At 39.0% G+C, this 24,168-nt stretch overlaps 1 protein-coding gene across 1 annotated transcript; it reads right to left on the bottom strand.

Annotated features, from left to right (window-relative positions):
* Positions 1-5,691: 5,691 nt before the first annotated feature.
* On the bottom strand, positions 5,692-9,970 carry sla1a (Src like adaptor 1a). Its single transcript, XM_020631582.3, has 8 exons — positions 9,812-9,970; positions 9,265-9,361; positions 8,787-8,886; positions 8,523-8,609; positions 8,149-8,252; positions 7,285-7,416; positions 6,780-6,909; positions 5,692-6,494 (listed from the first exon to the last, which is right to left on the bottom strand). The coding sequence occupies exons 2-8, from the start codon at positions 9,344-9,346 to the stop codon at positions 6,293-6,295; spliced, it is 837 nt and encodes a 278-aa protein (XP_020487238.2). The 5' UTR covers positions 9,347-9,361; positions 9,812-9,970; the 3' UTR covers positions 5,692-6,292.
* Between the last annotated feature and the right edge of the window lie 14,198 nt (positions 9,971-24,168).

The raw sequence follows: 24,168 nt of genomic DNA, 5'->3' as shown, positions 1-24,168 counted from the left end.
CACGTATGTTTTTTTTTTTAAACTTTGAGCTCTGAAGTGTGAACTCAAGAGGAAGTGGTCTTAGACTGTTTGTTACAAATGCATCGGCCATTTAAGATCACTGCTTTCATTTTGTACTTCCTAAATGCAACCTGTATCTTCTTTAAAATCAATTCAAAGTCCTTTCTTACAAAGAATGTTTCAAATATTTTCAGCAGGTTACATCAATCAATATGCTATGATTCTCCATCTAGGTGACACATCCATTTATTTTCCTACAGTTTGACCTGTTCCTCATTCATCCTCCAACTCGTCATCCTACCGAGAGAGAGAGAGAGAGAGAGAGAGAGAGCGAGAGAGAGAGTCCCACGGGGGCTGGAGGGGATGGAAAGAGTGTGCACGCTGCCAGGTACGACACTGAATCCACATGCACACACGAGGAACTATTTACAGGAATTAAAAGGCTCTGCATTCTTACCACATGCTTTCGCCTGCCAAAGCAATAAAGTTTAACAAGACCTTTTTTTACGAGACTTTAAAAGGGATATATGTCTACATGTTAAGTCACCAACTGGGCTTATTTAGGTTTACCAACATTTTAATTTCTAATGAGAAAGGGCCTGCACGTTGCTCGTGTTAATTATTTGTGAGAGGCCACGTGGCAAAGTGCTTGGAAGTCTCCTCATTGAAAACAAAGTGTTCTCAAAGAGGAACTCTCCTCCTCTTTGGGTTTACTTGTAACAGCAGGATGCTTTGAGGGCTAACAGGGCTGCTGACAGGGGAGCCAACTTGTTCCTGCTTTTCTTCAAATACCTTCCTTGAAAGCCTCATTTATGCCTCTGTCTGACCGCCTGTTTCTTAAAAAAACTAAACAGTTCTCTTGTGTTTATGCCCGTTCAAACAGGCTTCTCTGTATGTCATGATGGTGTTAAAATGTTTCTGGATGTATTACATTGTTAGTTCACTTTCTGTGGAATAAACCCAGAACGGCTCAAAAAGTTCACTTAAAAGCAGCTTATAAAAAAAAGTGGTTACAAGCAGAGTAAAAGTTATTGCATGCACTTTCCAATCCAGTGTTACATGAGTGAAAATACAGAAGGTCCATTCTCCATACTTGCTCATTTATTCACCACAGAACAAGAAAAACAACATTTAAAGGGACAACAAGAGAGAAGTGTTTTAAGGAATGAGAGCGCAGATTCCTGGCCGGTCACATCAGAAGACTCCATTCTCTGGCAAAGATGCACACAGTTGGATTTGGAGCCTTTTTTTTTTTTTTTTTGTAGAGTTTTGGTTTTTGTTTGTTTTCCTGTAGTTCCCTGCACAGCCTTGGACATGGTTGTATGCTTTGGCTGAGCCTCTTGGTTCAACAACACTAACTGACATGTTCTCATGTGCTTTTTCTGAGGCTGTGTTCATCAGAGGAGGTTGCTCTCCCTTTGTTGATTTTCCCAGGGTCATTTTACCATCACCATATTGTGGACAGTTGCTTTTTTTCTCCGTCAAATGCTTTCGCAATGATCTTTCACCCTGCAGCGACCATATATATATCCTTCTAGGGGCAAGAGAAATATACTGTAGAAATCCACTGTAACTTACATTATTTTCTGTATGGAAGTGGTTTCAGCTAAAATTAGAATGGAAACGACACTTTGTGTTTCAAATGCAGCCCAGAACGACAAAAACTAGTGCTGCGCGGTGATGCAGTGGTTAGCGCTGTTGCCTCATAGCAAGAAGGTTCCTGTTTTGACTCCTTATTGGACAGGGCCTTTTTGTCTGAAGTTTACATGTTCTCCTCGTGCATGCGTGTGTTCTCTCCGAGTACTCTGGCTTCCTCCCACCGTCCAAAGACATGCCCATTAGGTAAATGGGTGACTCTGAAATTCTCTGTAGGTGTAAATGTGAGTGTGTCTGGTTTGTCTGTCTCTATATGTCAGCCCTGTGATTGACTGGGGAACAGTCCTGGGTGTACAACGCCTCTCACCCACTGACAGCCGGGATCAGCTCCAGCCCCCGCAACCCTTAGCCAGAAAAGCAAAATAGATAAAGGATGGATGACAACAGCTAACTGTGAGACGTTTGCTACAGGAAATGAACTGGAACTAAATATTTCCTGAAAGCAGAACAATTCAGACATAACATCTTGTCCAAAAACCCTTAAAAAAAAGTAAAGTTTCATATTTAAAAGACATAGTCATTGAAAAGAAAATGACCCTCTTTAGTTAAAAAGAGAGGAGAGTGCAGAATGCGTTTTGTTAGTGAGCAAAGCAAATATTTAACTGGATTTTGTTTTTGCTGCTCATGAGTGCAGAACTGGTGAAGTCAGAGGTTTGGACAGCTGGGGCTCAGGGGGAGAGTGGAGGATGTGGTGAGATTAGAAGAACCTGATTAACAGAAAACAGGCTGGAGGAAGAGGAATCTCTCTCCATCTATTCATTTCCCTCACTTATCCCCCTTTTCTCTCGTGCCTTGATCCCATTTCTACAGATAGAGACTCCTCTTCGTCTTTTTGTTTTCATTCATGGGGGAAAAAAAAACAAAGTGCTTTGTTAAAGTGTTTTGCTTGGTGCGTACATCGACTGAAACATCAAACATAATTCAAATGGAGAACAAGGGACTAAACCTAGGATCCCTTCTGTCTGTTCATAAAGTCATATCAAACCCGGGGGTCTCATAAGACAACATGCTCTGCACAGAAGTGACTGTTTTTCCTTTAAGCTTGAGCTGTAGTTCTTCCACTATTCATCCTTCTAAGGGCCTTTGTTTCCAACATGGACACACACAGATGTGTGATGATTGGCAGGGCAACACAGTATTGTCTTTCCCTTCTGCACTGGTATTACGGTAAAGGCTTACACAACTTCAGAGAACTTCAGTTGTTCTACGTTGAAAGTTCTGTGATGTAAAACAGATGAACTGATCAGAGGGAGAGTAACGTCTATTTCTTTGAATATATATTAGAGATCTTCCATAATGTTGCCATTTACCATTATCTCAGCGATCAGTTTCCCCTCACGTCTTATCAGAGCGGGGAGTGGGAAGTTCAGAGGCTTATAAAATGTCATACTGCTGTGTTCCAGATTGCAGATTAATTAACCACAGAGCATTATTAGCATTTGACCTCTTCTCGAATGATCAGCATCTGAAGAGACAATGAGTAGTAGAAAACAGGGCATGCATAATAACAAATATATGTTGTATGACATCAACATACTTAAATCATCAGCTACTGAAAACTGCTGACCTATTCAGCCACCTCCAAGCTTAGATTCATATTCAACAGTACAGGCTTCCAACAAAAATAGGGTGTTAGGTATCAGCTTTATACAAGCTAACAGTTGTTAGCTATTCTAGCTAAAAGTTGATATAACTACAAGTTGTATTAACAACTGTTAGCTTGTATATATTTCTAACAACCAGTTGTAAGTTTTACTAACATACTGAGAACTTTTACACCTTTCATATCACGTGACACTATCAAATTGTTATGTTAGCTAGTATGTGGTTGAATGCTAACACTAGCTGTTGGAAGTTGGCTAATAGGTTGTCAGATATGTTGGTTTACCTTAACATATGGCCAAATATCCATCCTGTTCGCTGTTCAGGTTGAGGAAGCAGTGACATTATATTGATTCATCACATTGTTTCAGTGAAATCGATTTATTAAAATCACAGTTGACCATATTAACATGACAGCCATTTTCCTCCATCATCATCGTGAGGGTGGGAATGTCAAAAGCTGTCATGTCTTATGACTATTTGTGATTTGAAATCTCATTTTCCATTGAACTTTTAAACTGCACACTGGGCTTCACCCTAGATAAAAACTCACATCTGAGTAAAGCTCATGAATCAACATAAAAAGTCTCTCTGAGCACGATCCTCCATTGGTCTATTTAGTAGACTGTTCCACAAAGTCTGGAGAGGCAGCCTGATGTGAGAGTGACTAATGCTGACTGGACAGCAGTCTCAACATGGTGCAGCATGGGGCCACCAGATGTGTGTGAGCCTGCATTACTGATTGTTCCGACCAACACCACACACGTACACACACTGTTTGCCTATTTCCCTAAAAAAAAAAAAGTGACTTTCATGTGTTTTATTAGACTTTAAAAACAGGACACACACACAAGCATTTGATCCTGTGTTTGAGAACAAAGTGCTGACCTCGTCTTAACAAGGCACACATACACACACACACAAACACACACACACAGGCCCACACGATTTGCTCATAGATTTAATGAGTACGACTAAATAAGATCTGCAGAGTTGCAAACTTTGAAGATGCACTTTAACTTCCACTTTTCTGTACTTTTTCCATGAAGTGAACAGAGAACCTTTTAGTTTTCACATCCACCGATGATGATAACTTGTGATTGTCTAAAGTCATGTGAACTTGGTGGTTTCCCCTTCTTAGACTGTTTAAATTTGAATATTCTTAGTAGCCTGAAATAATAAAACTGCCGAGCATATCAAACTAAAAAGCAAATATTAGAGTTAGAATTGAAAAAAGAACTTATATTTGTGTAGCATGTTCAAGATGTTTGTTAAAATGCCTTCACAGACAACCTTCAGGGACCACTTAGAATCAACTACTTGTATGTGGCCAAAACCTGCATGTTGACAACCACAGTTTAAAACTTCAAACGTTTAAAATGAATGCATGTATTTAGTTCCACCTTTCCTTCACTGACTGACTCTGCGCGTCACTCCTTCTATCTTGGACATATGCTATATTTCTCCCATTACTCTCTGACTCAGATACACAAGAGGTAGCAGGAAGCTATAGATAACAACACATGCTGCTCTCTTTATTTAGTCTATATTTTCACACAGACAGTCTCTGGGCTTAGTGGTTGATATTGTTGAGGCAATGTCTTGTGCACAGAAGGGAAATTGCTCAAGCAAAAACATAAAAATGTGAGAGGAAAGTTTGGTGTGAAGTTTTTCCGTCACAGACTAAATAACTGTTTGTTTGCATGCCTTTATTCAAGATGTGCTGTTTTTTATTGTCGACGGTCTGCCTGTCGTATGGTAAACATGTGAGATTAGAGAGACAGATAAACTGGCAGGTCTAGCCTCAGCTCAGCAAAGGAAGTTCAACAAATAACAACAGTTTGGCCGGAGGTTTGCGAGGAAATTTTGTATCAAGGAACCATCAGAACTTTGGCATTGGAGCATTGAAGTCACGAATGCTTTAAATCCTGGATTAATGTCAGCAATCACACAAGGTTCCCAAATGCTTAGAATTTCTGGCATTTGTGCAAGACAAATCACAAAGACAGATCATGACTATTGAATCAGAAATACTTGGACAAACGTCCTGCACAAGTGTTATTTATTTTATTCTATTTTTTTATTGAACATAAAGGAAAATAGATAATGGTATAACGAAGGCTATTTTATTTGCTTTTCCAAGATTTTTGTGAATTATCTTTTTCTTTTCAAAATTTTACCTTTCCCGGCTGAAAATTTTCAGGTGTTATCAGATAAACAGTGGGTCCAATAAGTGTATTGTAAAATGGATAATAACCCTAACCCCATCAAACCAATCACCCTATACTTTGCATTTCCCATGAGCTCTTTGGGGTGTTTAGGCATTTTTTTAACTATTAACTTTCAGGGTTTTAGTTCACTTCCAGCAATATGTAATGTCTAGACACAGCAGTTTGAAAAGAAAACCCAAGCATCAAACTGATAACCAGCGACTAGCTAGTAAAATAGTGTAGCATTTATTTTTTCTTCAGGAATCCCAACAGAGCTAGTAAGAGCTCAAAGAAGAGAGAGTTTTGAACATTGCTAACATTTTTAGCATATGAAGCTAATATGGTTAAAAAACAGTCAAGGAGGCCCCACAAAAAACACAAGTTAAAGCATATCTAAGTGGGGGTCAAAATATAACCATTTATCATATAATATTTATTAAGAACACAGGACAATAGTTTGAAAGCTCTTAATACTCTTATGCACAATAATATTACCCAAAATACCCATAACATTGAAGTTTAATTTGAATGTCATGCTATCAAAAAATCTGTCTCTGGTGCAGAAAACACATCATGACACAACTGCAACATTGTACACTTCAGCTCCATATAATCTTATCTGCTGAGTCATTGTGTAAGTGATAATACAATTTGCATTTTTGCTAAAGTACATCAAAGTGCTCATGTAAGCTAAAACATGATTAGGTGATTGGGATGCTGAAAACAAAAGTCTGTTTGGTGCAGCCCATTGCCAACACAAGGGACTCTGTTGATGCTGCTCTTCACTTAAAGATATTCCAGTCTTTAAACGCCCACTGTCACCTCTAGAAGTCATCATCATAGTCAATGTTCCCGAGGCCACTGTCAGGGAGTGCATAAACAGATTTGCTCTTTTTCTTCCTGCTGTTTGCTTTCGTCCGTGAAGGATTCTGACTCTCAGAGAAGGACAGGTACGCAGCGATGCTGTTCCTGACTCCGTAGCTCACTATGTTGTCACTGCAGCTTTCCGTGCTGACCAGCTGACTCCTGTTAGAGGAGGAAACCCAGAAAAATAATTAGATTTTAGCATCTTAATATTATAAATTATCTTTTTTCGCTTCCACCACTGATTAAATACAGACACGGCTTCAGTGTCTGTATTTAAAAAATAGGAATTAATTGATGAACTAGCCACTTGAAATAAAGGGCAACATTTTGCCATTAGATTAAAATTATTACTTTCTTTTATCTTATTTTTCAAATGTCTGAGTTGGATTCTTTGCTTTCACATAAATCCAGTTACACACTGTGGTGCTTGCACCTCTGTCATACCTATCTACTTTCTTCCAGTCAAAGTTGCGTCTCATGACAACAGGTGGTGCTCCATTAGATGTATCCAATGAAGGGATGGTGGCTGACAGACATGGGGAGGTTAATGCACAACACAGACCATCTGCAAAATCTGCAAAATAAAATAAATAAAAAAAAGATCGGAAAGTCAATTACTGATCACAAATGGCCAACAAACAGAACAGATGTTTTGTTGCATAATTTGCATTAATCATGTTTGCTCTCATTTTCTCAGGTACACACACAAACCACACTAGTAGAGTCGGGTGAATAACGATGTATTTTTTTCTGACTGTGCATGCACCAGTGGTCATTATCAAGCTTGCATGTTTTTATCTCATTTCCTGTTCTGTTCTAAAAGTGTTCTGTCAGAGCAGGAAATATTGAAATAGCCGAAGAGTGATAAGAAAAATGTCTATAATAAGACAATGACAGTATTTAGTTTTTCTTTCAAGTTTGTGTTCAAGTGTTTTATGCGTTCAATTACCAGAGTAGTGGTTGACCAGGTCTTCCAGGCACTGGAAAGTGAGGCGAGGGGAGATGTAGTACCAGCTGTTGTCCAGTCTGAAGATACGATAGTGCTTTACGGTCCTGTGCTTTACTGCCAGCGAATACAGACCTGAGGATATTACACACATGTTTGCTATGAAATTAACACGATTTGAATCATACAGTAAACCTAAAAAATAAATTAATTAGTGTTGATCCACTCAAAGTGGAAATGTTGGTGCAAAGGAAAAGTAGAAGACACATTCATGTTTACCCTGAAACATGATGTCCTTCTTTTTCATACTTGGTAATTTATGTGTCATGAAGAAAGAAAAAATTTTAATATTTTGAAAAAACTCCAATCACCTTCTTTATCTGCGTTGGAGGAATCTCTAAGAATTGCTTCAGCCTGTTTTGTGGTTGTTGTTTGTGGGGATTTTTTTTTTTCTCTCTTTTTTTGTCAGAAAACATGTAGTGTGACAAAATGCGAATAACATGAATTTGAAGACTGCTACCAGAAATAACAATGTAGGAAGACGTTAATCAATTGATTGTGTCCAATGTGATAATTCAAGTGCTTTTGATGCAAAAATATTCAAAATCCTGAATTCCTTTCGTCTTGTTTTCTTTTAGAATCCTTTACTATAACATGTATTTTGGTTAGGCTTGATTTAAGGGCAAATCTTTCTTTTAACTTTCTCTTTCACTCTTCTTGAACCCCGTTGTGTGATCCTGATCTCATCTTGGCACAAATTTACATACTTTAAAGAACATTTAAAAAAAAGCATGCTTTAAAGAAAGACGGACTCCAGCCAAGCTTCTAGAGATAATTGCAGACACTGCAGTAATGAAATGTCCTCACCTCTCTCCTTGGTGCTCTCCCGCAACAGGAACGAGCCAACTCTGTTCCCAGGGAGACAAAGCAGCTCTTCAGCCTTCTGCCTCTCTATGCCTTCAAACAGCCACCTGATATGACAAAAACATCCAATAATATTAGATATCAACTGCATCTTAAAGCGTAGCATTCATATTCAGAATTATATTCTGTTAAATCTAAAAAATACAAAAATCAACACAAAAAGCTAACATCTTGTGTTACTGACATCTCAAGTTACAGCTTTCAAGACAGAGAGAGATCATGGTTTGGTCGTGGAAATGGATCATTTTGGCTGTTATTGCTCCATTCAGAGAAAGTAGACCGATCCTAGATAAGATAATGAGTGTTGTTTTACATACCCATGGAACACTTTTGCCACATGGCTGTTTGGTATGTAGTTCTCCTTTCCTGTTTGCAGAGAGCACACTCTCCACCAGTACACATCCCTGATCACCAAACAGAGGCAAAGAGGAATCAACAACTGACCTTTTGTGTGACCACTTCTCTAAACTGCACATTAAGAGTGTGAAGTTACAAAGAGACAATTCACTTCCTCACAGTCACAGTCAACTTAGATCCCTCCAATGTTTTGAAATCAAGAATGAAAAACAAAGTAGACATACTGAGCGACGACTTTGAGCTTCTCCCCGATCCTGTAGATTGGCTCGCTGATTTCAGGAGTCGGGTAGTCCTGGAGCACCACCACTATGTCTCCGTCAGACTCTGCCGAGAGGATTATTTTCAGGATTAGTTTAACATCGCTTAACAGTTAAACATACATCAATAATTTAAAAAGAAAACAACAAAGGACCAAACCTCAGACATTTGCTAATGAACTCTTTGAGTTTACTTTGGTATAATCTGATACCTCTGATACCCTGGGGCTTTTAAGAAAGCTGCATATTTTAACATATCATTTCTGGCAAACACTTCGTGCCTCAGTGTCGTGTGCAGGGATGATGCAAATTGTTATCGGTAGAAAATTGTGAAGTTTTCAATATGCCTGGCTGCTGTTACTCTTAAAGCAATAGGGATCAATTTGAATTTCCAACTTCAAATGTAAACATATCATGTCAAAGTAAAATCGTAGGGCGATCTTACCTTTTAGAGAGCGTTCAGTGGTTCCTGTATCAGCCTTCTCACTGATCCTCGCACCTCGCATCAGATTCCCCATCCTCCACATGGATCGGACTCCAGCCTAAAGTCACAGGTGAATGTAATCCTCAAGTCTTCCAATTTCCACCATCCACAATTTCCATCTTAAAATCTCAACTTTTTTTTATACAGCACTTAACTGCTCCTTCGCATCTACATCTGTAACTTCCTAGAAGCTAATGATCATTGAATGTCATCAGCCCTCTGCTATATGGTAAGCTGAGACAAGATGCTATCAACCTCAATTTTCCATTTCCCTGTTTACTGGCAGCTAACAATGACTCTGATGATTAGAATTGCAAAATAGTTGTCCAAAATTGCAATGTCAGGTTACAACATGTACTTTATGATTGATTTTAAAAAGACATGTATTTCAACACATCCTGTGTAGTTGTGTATATTTCTAAGTTGCATAACAGTATCCAGTGGATAGAGAAAGAACAGAAACTATTAGCATGGTAGTAGAAGCTGTTGATTAAATACAGACACCAACCTGTAGGGCTCGTAGCTCTCCTGCTGGGATGGAATCAGATGTTGAGAGACAGACGATGATCCCAACAGGGCATGGCAGCGTCAGCGGAGAATGGTATACTAGAGAAGTACCATGTTGACAAGACTTTACAGCACAATGACCTGTCACTAAGTGTGGCTGCTTCTGACTTCACACTCACTTCCTGTGATGAAATGAGGAAGAGGGCCAGAGTTAGTGCTGTGAGAGACAAACATACAGCACATCATGAAAGACCAGTGCTCATTAGTCTATGTGTATATGTTTTGTCTAACTGGTTGCTCATGACTTAAGTATTACCAATGTTTGTTGCTCTGGAAGGTATGGGAAGGATTTCAATAAAAATGGCCCCTAGTTGTCAGTAACTTGACTCAAATATTCAGCAACAAAATACATCATTGTTGTTCAAGTAATAAGACTCAAATTCAAACTCTCGTTTAAAGTAGTTGTGCACAACAGAATTGGTTAGTTCGACGAAGACAATAAAAATAAGAAGTGACAAAAACCCCTGATTTATTGGAACTGTTTTGACTTGTGTTACATATCCTGCAAAGTTGTTTTTGGTGCACAGGAGGAAGTGTGCACTTTGCCAGCTTTCATGTTTAGTGGGGCACAGAGACTGTGACTGCTGTGGTTTGAGGACAGAATTTAAGTGATATTTCTGTCTAAGCAGAATAGAAAATAGAAAATAGAAGCTCATTGAATAGCATGAAGATGTAGAAATGTGGAAAAAGACTTCACATTTCCTATGAACTGTATGCATTTATAGTTGGATGGTTATATTTATATGTATGAGTGTTATCTACTCCAGATTGAGACTGGTGATGTTTTTAACACTCAAACATGCAGTTTCAGTTCTTTGACCGTTTTTAAACATTTTGTGTTATGGTCATAGATTTGTTTTAATTATTTCATTCGTAACTCTTCCTGACATTAAAACAAACAGACATGATAGATCAGATCAGTTCTGCGGTTCAACACTTCTGTGCATTTCTTGGCTACAAATTACAACACCAGACTAGTGCAATACTTCTGCAGCCGTCGAGGGTAATATAATCTATTTTAAACTAAGTTATTAAATGCTTGAACCAAAAGGTGACTGGACTTGGTTCAATGTTTTGAAGACATTTCACCTCTCCTTCACAAAACTTCTTCAGTTCGAAACTGACAGCAGACATATATTAAGTCTCTGTGGATCACTAGCATGCTGATGATCAAGATGGTCAAATGGGAGTCATTAGCTAAGCTGTCAACCTAGTTCCACCTGTAGTCGTTTAACCATCTTAGTCATCCAAGAGTCATTATGTTCACATGGTTTGACAGAGAATTCAAAAACAGCATTGGGTGAAAGATGGTGTCTCATGCCACCATCTCTTTTAAGGGAGGGTTGTTCAACATTAACATAGATGGCTTCAGTAACACCTCTGAACAGGATGTGAACTGTTAGGTGGGGTTTGTTTCTAATGTATAAATCCAATGAAGAAATCGTGAAACAGACTGGAGATTATAACACCATTTAATCGGCCGAGGTCAGACAACTTCATCAAACAAGCATGCTTCCAAATCACTTGACTGACAAAGTGCTGACAAAGGAACAGTGTTCACAGTGCTGCTTATATTCTGTCAAAAAGGTGCAACCCACAAATTCCTTTCTATTTGGGTGCATCACCATAAAACAATAAAGATGACATGACACTGATTTGTATACGTATCAGATGTAGACTCTCTGTCTAGCAAACAGTTGCTGACAACATATAGTTGGCTCCTCTCCATATATAGATCTGCTACTACTTAGGTGCTTCGCCCATATAAGGTTACAGCTTCAGACACCTAAAGGTAGGAGTGTTAACAGGTGGTAGGCAGACTTGAATAATACATTTCACGAAGTTACCAAGATGAATGAATTTCATGAAAATTCGTACTAACATGAACTTTTCTGTCATTAAAGGGATGTCCTTTGCATTTTGAATAATCTAAATTGCTTTGTTTATGCCTGGGTTTTTTGTCTTTAGGGTGAACCAAGTTTGACCAAATAACCATTACCTGCAACCGAGAACCTACACAGATACCTTCAATTAAGTACAGCACAAGGAGAGAGAAGCACTGTCCATTTTATTATACAGTCACAACCAGACTGTATGTAATGCTAATCCAGCGATGTCAAAATTGGTGTCCCAACCTTTAGGGAATAACTGAGCTCAGATTTAAAGCAAATCTGTTCCATTTTAATTATAAAAAGCATTTCATAGAGCCACCAATGGTAGTAGATTTGTTACAAACTGCTGCCTATTTAAAACAAGTGTTTTGTGCTGATATATTTTGGGTTACACTGGAGATGTATTTACCTTTTAAAATATTTGTCACCGTCCTGTGCCCTGTAAATCATTGTTTATTTAAACACACATTTTTTATTTACAAAACTAACACAGAGATTTACCACTGATCAAGTGCAACACTTGTATAATGATAGATTTGGGTATACCTAAAGCCTCAGTTCCTTGGATACATAAGAATATTGCCCTCACTTCTGCCTGAATTTATTTTTTCTCAAGACAACTTGAGGCTCATTTTATTCCACATTAAATTCTACATGAGGCTGCTCCTGACCCCTTTCACCTGTCCTTCTGAACACAGAACTGTGGTTCAATAAACCAAACGAGCAAAACGTCAGCCTCTTTGTAAACTTACCTTCGAGAGTTTTAAAACTACAGTAGATTAATATGTGTTTCATTTTGAAACCTTTGAACATCTGCTTTTGAAATCTTAGCATTAGTTGGAGTCAGAAAACATTTAGCCTGCGTGCTGCTCTGTGTGAGGAGAGAAGACGTCACTTCTTAGAGATAAATAGTCCTTTAAGGAAGCGCACAGGGACCATTGTCACATTACGGCTGAACCAATGTGAAGTTTAGTTGCAGGCTTACACTGAACAGTTTTTCTGCTGCTATGGTGCTGTGGGTGGAGGCTGGTGGTGTCAGATGCCAGGACTCTAAAACTGTTGTGGCTGCTGAGAAGGAAGGAAGTCTTCAGCAGCTTTAGATGAAAATAAATATGGCAAGTTATGGTCACACACATAGCTTTTGTGGTGACGGTGAAACAAGCACTTGCACAAATAGATTTTGCAATGTCCTCACAGCCAGTTTTACCTTCATATTTTAGAAGGTTGAAATGTAGATTTTATACTTTAATTCTTTGAAGAAAAGGTCACAGCCCAAACCTTTTTTCAGTACAGCAGAAAAGCCTTTTGTGGTCTTTTAAACTGTTTGGTGGTATTTTTAATTTGAGGGTGGTCATGGCAGCAGTAAGAAAAAGTTACACTGCGGTTTGTTTGTTTTTTTGTTTTTTTTGGGGGGGGGGGGGGTTTGGGGGGGGGGGATTGGACTCCCACCTTAAAACAGTTATTCCCTATAATGTCATGTATAAGGGTTTACCGCTGCATTAAAAAAATCAAACAGAAACAAGGATTAAAAAGAGGCAAAGAACATGTAAACAAAATACAAAGTTTACAGTTCTGGATTCACCATTATATGACACAATAGGTTATGACTATCCGGTATTTAGTTGTACAGGGTGGTTACTTCGCCTTTGGAACACTTTCTTCCTCGACTGTTCAGCTTTTTTCTTTCCATTTTCTTTCTTTTTGGTCCCTGGCTCTTGTCACTGACAGTGCCCGGGCCACGTGTGTCTTTGAATGAGTCACTATCATAACAGAAAACAGGTGAAAGTCAAACAGTGTGGCTGTCTCTGCTGGCCTCCCAGCTCAATGGTCTCTTTGTTACATCAGGATGGCAAGTCTTTAAGGTTGGCCTAAAATTGGATCAGACAGGTGTTTATTTGGCAAATTGCATGCATAATATCTTAAAGGGTATAGTTTAGGGAAGAGAAGGAAGTGGGTGTAAAGCTGCCACACCATTATCACTACTTGTAAAACTATGAATTCAACCACCTACTTTAAAGATATGAGTCCATTTCAACAAACAGTCAGGACACAAAAGGCTAAAAAAAAAAAAAAAAAAAAAAAGACGTGCTGCAGGTGTTTCTCCGGCAAAGCTGGAATTTAGCTGTCAGAAACTTTCCTCACATGGATACCTGCTGAAGAAAGCTCCATGATTGATGTCACTTTGAGGTTTGTAACATGTTGGGGAAGTTAAGCCCCACCTTTGAAGATTTTCGATGATTTGTAAGCACTTTTTTCTGGGCAACACACGCTTTCTCTGCCTCTGGCAAAGATAGTTGCTCTCTGCCTGCGGTTGCTTACCAGCTGTCAGTGGCTGGTGTGTAGGAGGCTGCATGGGTTTGAACATTTCAAGGAGAAGTGACTAAAATTACAAAATGACTGACTGTTAGGAATCCCCATCATAATTTATTTTGTCTACATGTCTAAATCAAGACATTCTCATGTGGCTTTAAGGCTTCCAGGCAGGGAGTGAAAGCTGATGTGAGATTAAAGCTTTATTCCTCTTTTCCTAAAAACAATACACATTCTGCATACTCGGACACCGTAGTTAGTCCTTATGTGGTCTTTATGTTCTCTTGAGCGTCCATCTAAATGTAGATGCAAGGCTGACCAACTGGACCCGAAAACACAGGATTGAAAGGAACGGGGCGTGCACATGTATGCATCTGCAGCATTTTTAGCCACAGATCTGTCCACAGACTCTGAGCCAAAAAAGCCTTAAATAAAAGGACCTTGAATCCTGCAGCAGTTGGCCTATAATCATTAATGTATCTTGGTCACTGTTTGTGGGACATTCAGGCATCTGGAGCGTCTTATCCATGGAACTATCTGCACAAATCATCAGGCCTCACTGCTTTTTACATCCACTAATGCTATCCTCTGAGCTTTTGCAAATGTCCCTCTGAATAATCCTCACATGAATGTCTACAGCAGTGTTTTATTTCTGTGCTTATTTTGTTATTAGAAATATGTCATGACATCACGTTCTTTTCCCCCAAGCACACCTCAGCAGCATCATTTTGGCAATTTAGAGCATAATTAGATCAAAATGGATGAAGAAATGTTAGCATGTGATTGCAAACCACTGCATCATTATAGTTAAGTTTGTGTGGCAAGTAAAGTTCCTCAGCGGATCAACAAAAACAGTAACTTTTCCGACCCGAAAACCTTTTTCCAGACCCGCAGCATTATTCCAGGCTGCAACAATAATAAGACCTGAACTTGTTGCATTTTTTCCTCAGCTTTGTATAGGAAAATATTACTCACAAGAATGACTTCACTAACATTACAGTGAACCGCGATCATCATTAAGAAAGCCAGCAGAGAGCCATGTGATGATGGCACTTGGTAGTGTGGAGGTATTTAAAAGATCTGTGGCTGCAGCCTCTTGGCCAAATAACTCGCATGAAGAAAAGCTAACACAGAGACCGTGACGCCACTCTTCCTTCTTATTTCATGTTCTGGCCTACAATTAATGTAATTGCACACAAAAAAAAACTTCTCAGAAGTAGTCCTTTAATTAATTTTCAGTCCTTAATTAACTTTCTAAAAGTAGCTAGTAGTATGCTAATGCAAACCTCGTATTCCCACTTTTGCTGTGACACATTTAATGCTCATACTGGCATTATATTTGTTTTAAATTTGCTACAGTGATCAATGCTAAAGCTAATAACAATCATTTATATTAAAACAATATGTTTGTGCTGCTCACATGCACCATTTACTCGTCAGTTGTATTTCTGACAAAGCAATTTCTATGGGAGTGTTTACTGTGGTCATTTATTGTCCCCAAATCAACTAGAACTGTTATCAGTGATTCCATGAGGCCCACCTTTGTATTCTAGCAGCCCCGCCCTCCACCTCTATATTTGCATGCATGCTTCCACATGCACGCATGGGGGAAAATGCAAGCCTTCACTTCCAGAGCAGGGTAACTATCAGTTACCCTGCCAGCCAGCCCTGCCAAGCCCATAATGAGAGTCTGCATAGTGGACGCACTCGCTCTCTTCAGCAGTCCAGATGGGAGTTAACCCTTTATCGCTGCGTCATCATCTATTACCCCGTCATTACAGACCAGAGAGCTATTTTTATGATTTGTGTTTTCACTGTGCACCTGTGAAAGTACATCCACCCCCAGCATGCAAACATGCAGGCAAACTGCTGTTTTAAGACATGTTAATCCCAAAAAGAAAGCCCCAAAAACCAGATCACATAAAGACTTAAATGCTGGTGTCAGCTTCAGTGTAAGCATGGGTTCGCTCACTAGAAACATGTAATGAGTGATGTATTACTGTGTGGAAAGTAATAACTCACCAGCATGAGCAGATAATGTCCTGTAGAATGCATTTAAGCCAACTTCACTTGACAGAAGATTGTATTTTTTGGGGAAAGAAAATAATAAGTGCCACAGCCATATGTTATTTTTTAGCTTAACAAAAATGTTTGACATCCACAGATATCTTACTCAGTAAAAGTGAGTATGGGGCCGAACCATTTTACAGAATTTAACCGGGACATGACTTGCTTTTGATGTGGGGAAAGTAAATGCAAGTGAAGGTTACATAATGAAGGAAACACTAGCTTGTTGTCTAAATCATTCAGCTCTTTCTTGCACTCCAGGCAGATCATTTGTTTTATTACTTTTCTGAGAAACAATCCACAACGGAACTGTGAAAATAAATTGCCAACAGGTCTTAAATTTACGGTCCATTTGCTGTGAAACCGTGGCTGTCTGAGCTTTCCGGCTCAAGATGATATATAGTCCCTGTCATTTCTGCAGGATGTCTGTGGATAAAACTGCTCAATATTACGCACACTGGTGTGTTTGAAGTGAGACAGAACACATTAAAATGCAATGAAATGATTCCAGGCATATAGCTGGCAGGATTCAAAAGGTGCTTAATTTGCCAAATATCGTTCTTAGTTTGGGTACATTTAAGCCTTTGTGAGCACAACTGAACAGTCAAAAAAAATCATATTTTATGGATTTGAAAAAAAGAGGCTTTTAAACTTTTGAAAGGAAGAATAGCACAATATTTATCTTACAAATAAAAAGCAGGGGTGATAATAAAGAAACCACGTCATTCAGTTCAACATACTGAGATGGTTTGCTGCTACAGTCTTACTTGGTCAAGTTTATGACTGTTAGCTTAAGTTGGCTAATGTAAGGGAACCTTTGCGCATACCCTAGTTAGTTTGTAGACTATATGTTTCATGTCTAATTCTGCAGTTGGTAGTGGTACACTTTCTTTTATGCTCTAATTTTGACTTTTTTCTTATGATTAGCCTAGCTTGAACTATGAGCCTTTAAGTTGACGTCAAGGTGACTTTTTGACTTTCTGCTGATGCTAACACCAAGCTAATGCTTTCCATAACTTCATTAGAAAACTAAAAACTTAGTTATCTTGCTTTTCATCTTTTTACCAAAATCACTGAAGCTTTGTCTGTTGTCCAACTCATTAAACAAAAGATTATAAAGCAAAACAATACTCACTTTCTGTTTCTACAAGGGAGCAAATGCTTCCTGCTGCCCCCTCCTCAAATAGAGCCATCACAGTCAGTGTAACGTGATTCCTGCCATTTCTATCGTTCTTTACATTCCTGTCTGATGTTTTTAACTTTGGAATTCACCATTTGAATTCAAGGCATCGCTCACGTTCCTTCATTACAGTCCATGAGAAGCTGATTTTTGAAAAGTGGTGTACTCTCATCCTTATCTCCCAAGAAGCCAAATGAATCTCCAAGGGGATGCCTCGAAAACTCATTTAATCCTTGTTTTTAAGGTTGATCTTAAACAAACCATTAAGAGTTTTAAGTAGCAGAGACTTTCTCCCTTACTGGAACAATCTGTGCAGATAAAACAGGAAGCACTTGAGGCCCTATTTTACCTGTCAGCAGCCACGTGCACTGAGCTGACTTGGTGTCCTGCTATTAACTGCTATCTGTGCAGGAAAACATTTCATGGTTAAGTGCAGATGCTACTGAAGAGACATCCACTGTGCAGGCTGTGTTTCATCCCACTGTGTAATTGGCCCTCATTTACTCCCATTACAGACTTCACAGTGCAGCAAAGGTCAAAGGAAAAAAAACTGCAGCTATCAGGCATGATTGCTGACAGCTTTTCAGTCTTCTATGGAGATCGTGTAAGGCATTTCAGGCAGCTCTGTCATGCCCTCTCACTTTCAACCCGTCTCTGCAGGTTTGAAGTTGTGATTGCATAAACCAGACAGACGGTTTAAGTGCGGTTTTCTTCTGTGGTGGGTTCTCCAGGGATGTGCTCAGCTCTAAATCCTATTTACGGCTTCAAATCACTTAAAGGAAATCTGTACAGCTATAGCGGTTCCAACATTCTCCCAAACCTCCTGAACTTCTTGACAGATGAAGCAGATGAAGCAACCTGGACCCATCACACTGATCACAATCTTTAACCTCTTATTTTTACATGTGCATCTGGTTCTTTCCACCGTTAAAGCTTGTCAAAATTAGACTTGTGCTTCTTAAATCCATATTTGCTTAGCCATAAACTTGGATATTTGGGAAATGTCCAATCACTGACTTGATGGTATCAGAGGATAACAATGACAGAGTCCTTAAATACTAAGGAGATAAGCGGATCTTGCTGCGTTCATAACTGAGAGTGCATCAGAGTCCTTCAGCCCCTTTCAGTCATTTGATGCGCCCAGGATCCAGAAAGATTTTGATAAACAGATGTTGAAAAGCTTTAGCAGAGTCTTGATCTCTATGGTGTGTGAGAGATGTCAGATTTCACCTTGGAGCAATTCTTTGCTGTAAATGTCGGCTTTTTAAAAATCTGATATCCTGAGGCCAGGCCTTAAGAGATAGTGGATCAGCCTGGATAAACATACTAAGATGAGGAATTCCTAAACTGGGCTGGGCTCATGCAGTGAAGAAAGGACCTTAACAAATCAGCAAGAATATAACCAAGACATCCAAAAACAGCACAACATTTGTGTTTTTGAAACGCACAATTCATTGTCTACACAAGCTAAAAGGAACTTGAGCCAGTGTTTGGGTTGAAATAAAGCCAAAGCCATACTGAGCTGTAATGTATACACCTCACAGAGCTGCTTATTGTTGACCCACACTTGGACGCTCCAAATGACAGCTTTTGTTGGAAGTTTTGATCTGGAGAGCAGTGTGGGATCTCACAGCATCTTAAAACCCCGGCTTTGTCTTCATGTCACCTCTCATCAGCCAAAAGCCAAACAAATGAACAAAGCAGCTCAATGCATGCACAGTGTGTTTGAGGCTCTGTTACAGCTGCCCCTTAATGCTCCACCATTACCTTCATGTGTGTAGTGGGAAACATAATTCTTTGTGTATATCTTCAGGCACTACACTACCAGAATGTGAAAACCCTTCATGAGGCGTGCTTGAGCCTGGACTCAAAACCCAGGTCATGGCTGATGTGCGCTGAGGATTTCAGCTTTAGTTACCTAACTCAAAGCAAAATCTGAACAGGTGTTGAAATTTTGAAGTGAAACCAAGCGTGACCATGAAATATTTCTTAAAAATACATCCTGTTGGAAAACCTATACCTTCTGTAAGCCCTTTGTCCTCTTGGGTCATTGTCTTTACTATTGGTTTTACTGGAGAATGATTGAAAGAAAAATTTGCACTGAGGAATTTAGCGCGAGGTACAGACAAAATTCTGCTTGGCTCGGGCTGCAATTACCTTTTGCCTACATTGTTGTGTTAGCAGGTTAATATTATTAGGTATTGTTTCCGTATAGTGTACTTTTAATTAAACTGTATTATTTTGATAAATCTGCCGCCATTGGGTTGGGTTGTCAAAATGGTTAAAATATTAAGAAGGTCTGTGATAGGAAAACAACTAAAGTTAATAATAGGCCTGCTGGGCCAGCCAGTTTAAATAAACAGTTCAGAAAGAATAACGATCGTACTTAACAGCCCCTGGTTACAATCATTTTAATCAAAAGTAAATTACTACGTAGCTTTTAGCTCTGGAATTTGAACATGCTTGTGCAAACTTCTGCATGCAACTGCACATTCACTAATTCAGTGGGTATTTGTAAAATGCAACTCTTTTCAAGCTATTATCCAAGGTAATGCCAACAGCATTGGACCTGAAACTGAAATAAAAGTTTTATTTGGCTGGGCCTTGGCTTTCTTAATGTTTGCATGCTGTGTTGGGATTCTTCACTTAGCAAACATGGAGACTTGGTTTTTATATAAACATCTCAAGAACTCTGAGTATCTAAAAGAGTGGAACTATTTATAAAGTGATGCAATCTATTAAAGGAATAATAAATGATCCATTATAATTATCTTTCAAGCTGAGTGTGGCCTTGTTTTAGCTGTTTATATAAACTGTTGGCCTTTTCAGGTCTTCAGTGTTAGGCTATAGGTTTTTAATCCTTCACTGATACAGTATTCAGAAGTGTACAGTGTAATGTCTACAACACAACAATCAACATGACGAGTCTCTTAAAGTTCTTTGAGTTCATGTAAGATTATTCTATCTATGGAGCCCAGCAGATGTTTTGCTCAGTCCATGAGTCTTAAACCACAGCTATATAAAGACAGTATAATTACTGGACTGGTCTGAGCACAGCCTGCCATGCCCATCCTCTGTCGCACACACAGATATGCAAAACAAACGAGACTTACTGTATGGCTTCAAATTCAATGAAGTTCAAGGGAATCGTTTAACATTTAGGGAAACATGATAATATACTTCCTTGTTAAAAAATAAGATGAGAAGGTTTTTAACCTATAGTAAAGGCCAGCCGTTAGCTTAGCTTAGCATACGGACTGAAATTTGGAAAATCTGTAGTCTTGTAACTGTCACTTTGTTTTCAGTGTATGCTAAGCTAGGCTAACTGTTCATGTTAACCATACAGACACGAGTATGGTAATAGTCTGGTCATTTTACTGTTTGCAGGAAAACAAAAATAGAACTTTTCAAAAATGTAAAGCTATTCCAATCAGATGTCAGTAAATAGAACTTAAAAAGATCTGCACACGAAGGAGCTCCCGTTAAAAGGATGTATTAACAAGTAACGTATTGAGTAACCGTGCTCTTTCCCAGTCTGAGGGTTCTTTTAGCTTCTTTTTACCGATTTGTTTTTTTGTATCCAGCAGCCACTTAGAGATGTGCGTGTCTGTTTTAATTATTCTTGCTATTCAAATACACATTGTAGTCATTTTAGCTAATTACTGCACTTAACTTTCAAACTACTCTCTAACTGTGCAGTCAGTATGTTTCTGCTGGAAGAATGATCGTTGAGCTATTTCAAGCTGCAGAGAAAACACACACTGCTGTTTAGCGCCGTCTATTAAAGGACTGTAAAGCGGTGATGTGTGATGTTCAGAAGATTTTCCCACACTTACAGTGTGCTGTCAAGGATCTCTCTTTTTTAATGTATCACCTCAGCAGTTTTTGGTTGCCTCAAGGTGTTGTAAATGTATTCTCCCATTCTGAGGAGGATTACCGACTCCACTTGACTTTGAAGCTCAAAGATTTCCAAAACACGCTTTGACTTCAAGGCTTCTGTGTGAGTTGAGGGGATTTTAATGAGGGGATTTTCAGTTTGACCAGCGATGCAAGACACGAGTCATAAATGGTCGGCCCCAGTAATCAGGCCATCTATCATAATGTTATACCTGGAGTGCATTCAGGGCTCCTTCATTCTCCTTTAGCTCATCATTTATAGAAATGGTGGGTGAAATAAGTCCAGCTCTCAACCCAGTTCATGCTGGGATAACTTCTAGGTTGTAATTTTGAGATTCACTTTAGTCGGAAAACACAACTTACACATGTATAGAACATGAGCAGCAACTATATAAACCTAATTCCTAACTACAGCTTAAACAACAAAACATTCTGTGTTATTAACTACATTGTACAGTTGTGAACTTTCAGGTTGTTGAGTCTTGTCTTTATGCTAAGCTAAAGTCATTGCCTATAGCTTTAGCATCATATTTTGCACCAGATCTTAGACGAGTATCCTCTCATCTAACCTTTGGTAAGAAAAAGATCAACGTATTCTCCAGTATGTGAAATGACTATAAGACAAAACTAAATCAAAACTCCTGAATGCAGGACAGCTGAAGAATTACACATCCTCTGCATTTGAGAACAAAGCAATATCCGCCTCAGACCTGGCTTTCATGACGACATATTTCTGCCAAATGAACCACAACAGACACATGAGGAACGCAGGCGAGCTGGCCACAGCTCCGCTTTGATTGACGTCACCTAATGATGCGTATTGTTGGTCGATGTAAAGCTCTGCAGTTAACAGACCTGCTGGTAGCAGACCAGAAAATGGAGGACAGATGCTGACTTGAGCATTAATGATACCATGTGTGGTTTAAAACTTCTCTTTCCTGTCTCTGTGTTGTTTCAGAAGATGGCAAGGCCTTTGGTGTGACAAGTAAATATGCTGTAAATGATTAAGGAGAGAAAGAAAGAGACTAAAAAAATACACTCATACAGCCAGCAATCAACATAGAACATAAGAACAAATAAATAAATACAATAGATAAAAACCAGGTGAAAAAAAGCAACACGATTAGTCATTTAAAAAGGCGGCGGCAGCAGGGACAAATGAGTTCCTCAGTCTCTTTGTCCTACATGCTAGCAGACTGAATCTGTAGCCTGACAGCAGCAACTTAAACTTCTTGGACAAAGGATGACAATGATCTGGGCCTTCTTCAAACTTTTTACTTTATACAAATAAGTAAGGTCAGACAGGGACAAACCTGTCATTTTGCCACACAATTTAATGATGCTCTGCATTTTGTTGCGATTCTTAATGCTGAGTGACCCGTCAGGTCACCATGATGAAAGTTAAAACTGCTTCAATAAAACACCTTCATAATAGCTTGTTTCATAACCAGCTCAAAACTCCTCACATGAGCTTTAAATACAATTTTAAATGCAAAATCACTAAAGAAAACAAAAAACAAAAAAACAGGAAAATATGCTTTATGTTTCCAGATGGGGAAATTGTAAAACCATTACACTAAGAACACTTGAAGATTTAAGGAATAACTGGGAATACAACATGACAAAGAACCAAAGAAAAGATACTCCACTCCAGACAGCACATATTAATTAACATGGATTGAAAAGGTAATGAATACACCAATGATCTGACCTGAACTCAGGTTGATAAATATGGAATTGACAGAGATTAGCGATAGGAAGAAAGCAACAGGAGCAGAGAGAGAAGCTACATTGTGCAGCGTAGGGGTCATCCCGGTCACACAGTGAGAGAAGCTCTGCTCAGATCTCAGATCAGCTCTGCGGCTGACAGCTCTTTGACAGGGATAAGAGCTCAGCCTGTAAATAATAGGGGTTCAGACCTGGGGCACCTTGTTCCTTTACAGAGTGCTCATTTCTCATCTATCACTCCCCCCTCTCTCTCTCTTTCAGTCGCCTGCAGCGTCTAATCCTCACAGAGTTATTTCCAGTGATATTTTCATCAGTGACAGGAGAAGTCCCATATATCTGCACTAAAAGACATTTTCCGTATGGTTGAGTAGCAGCATACAGTGGAATTCTCCTGGCCGCTGCCTGTGTCATCTCAAGGACAAACAATCAGATTTCCAGGAAAAATGAAAGGAAAGCAAAGTAGCAGACTGTGAGATAGATGACATCATTGATTTAAACTTAACATCTGTGTGCCAGACACAGCTCCAGTGTCAAATAGATTCTGTAGGTAGGAGGTAGACAACCTGCACTCTATATCGGTTCACTCCTTTAAAAAGCAAATGTTCGTTTCAAGAATTTGAGTGCGGTTGAGATCATTCTTGGAGCAGCTGAAGTTTTGGTCATTTTGTAGGAATCATATGGCCTTAAAGTGTGCAAAGAAAACTATAGGATCAGATGTGGTGTGATGCGATGAGATGACAGTAAAATGACGCATTAGAGACTCTTTGGGGCTTGACTGGAGTTTAAAACTCCCAAATGAACCATTAAGCAATATGCAAGAAATGAGCTGCAGAAAGATTAAGAGTTTATACATAAAGTGGTCTAGTTTTAGATCAGGCATTAGTGAGGAATAACTCAACTGACAGACAACTGAATGCATCTGTCCGCAATTATCTAAATATGTGCACATTTTCAAACAGTGTAAAACGAATACAGTTTTTGCTCATATTTACCTGCATGAACACTCAAACGCTCATGTTTCTTTAACTGCATGAAAAATTATTTTATGGCAAATTTGACATCAAGAAATATTATAGAAAAAAGCCACTTGAATTTAACAATTCCACGTTTACATCCTGTCTTGGATTTGAGTCTTGGGATATGGGGATCATTTTCATGTGTCATCATCTGCCTGAAATGCTGTCTTGATGTCTCACCATATCTGCCACTATGTTCCATACCAAC

Source organism: Labrus bergylta, chromosome 19, assembly GCF_963930695.1.
Source record: "Labrus bergylta chromosome 19, fLabBer1.1, whole genome shotgun sequence".
Taxonomy (NCBI): Eukaryota; Metazoa; Chordata; class Actinopteri; order Labriformes; family Labridae; genus Labrus; species Labrus bergylta.
Note: the sequence above shows the minus strand (reverse complement) of the source record. Positions and strands in the feature narration are given on the sequence as shown.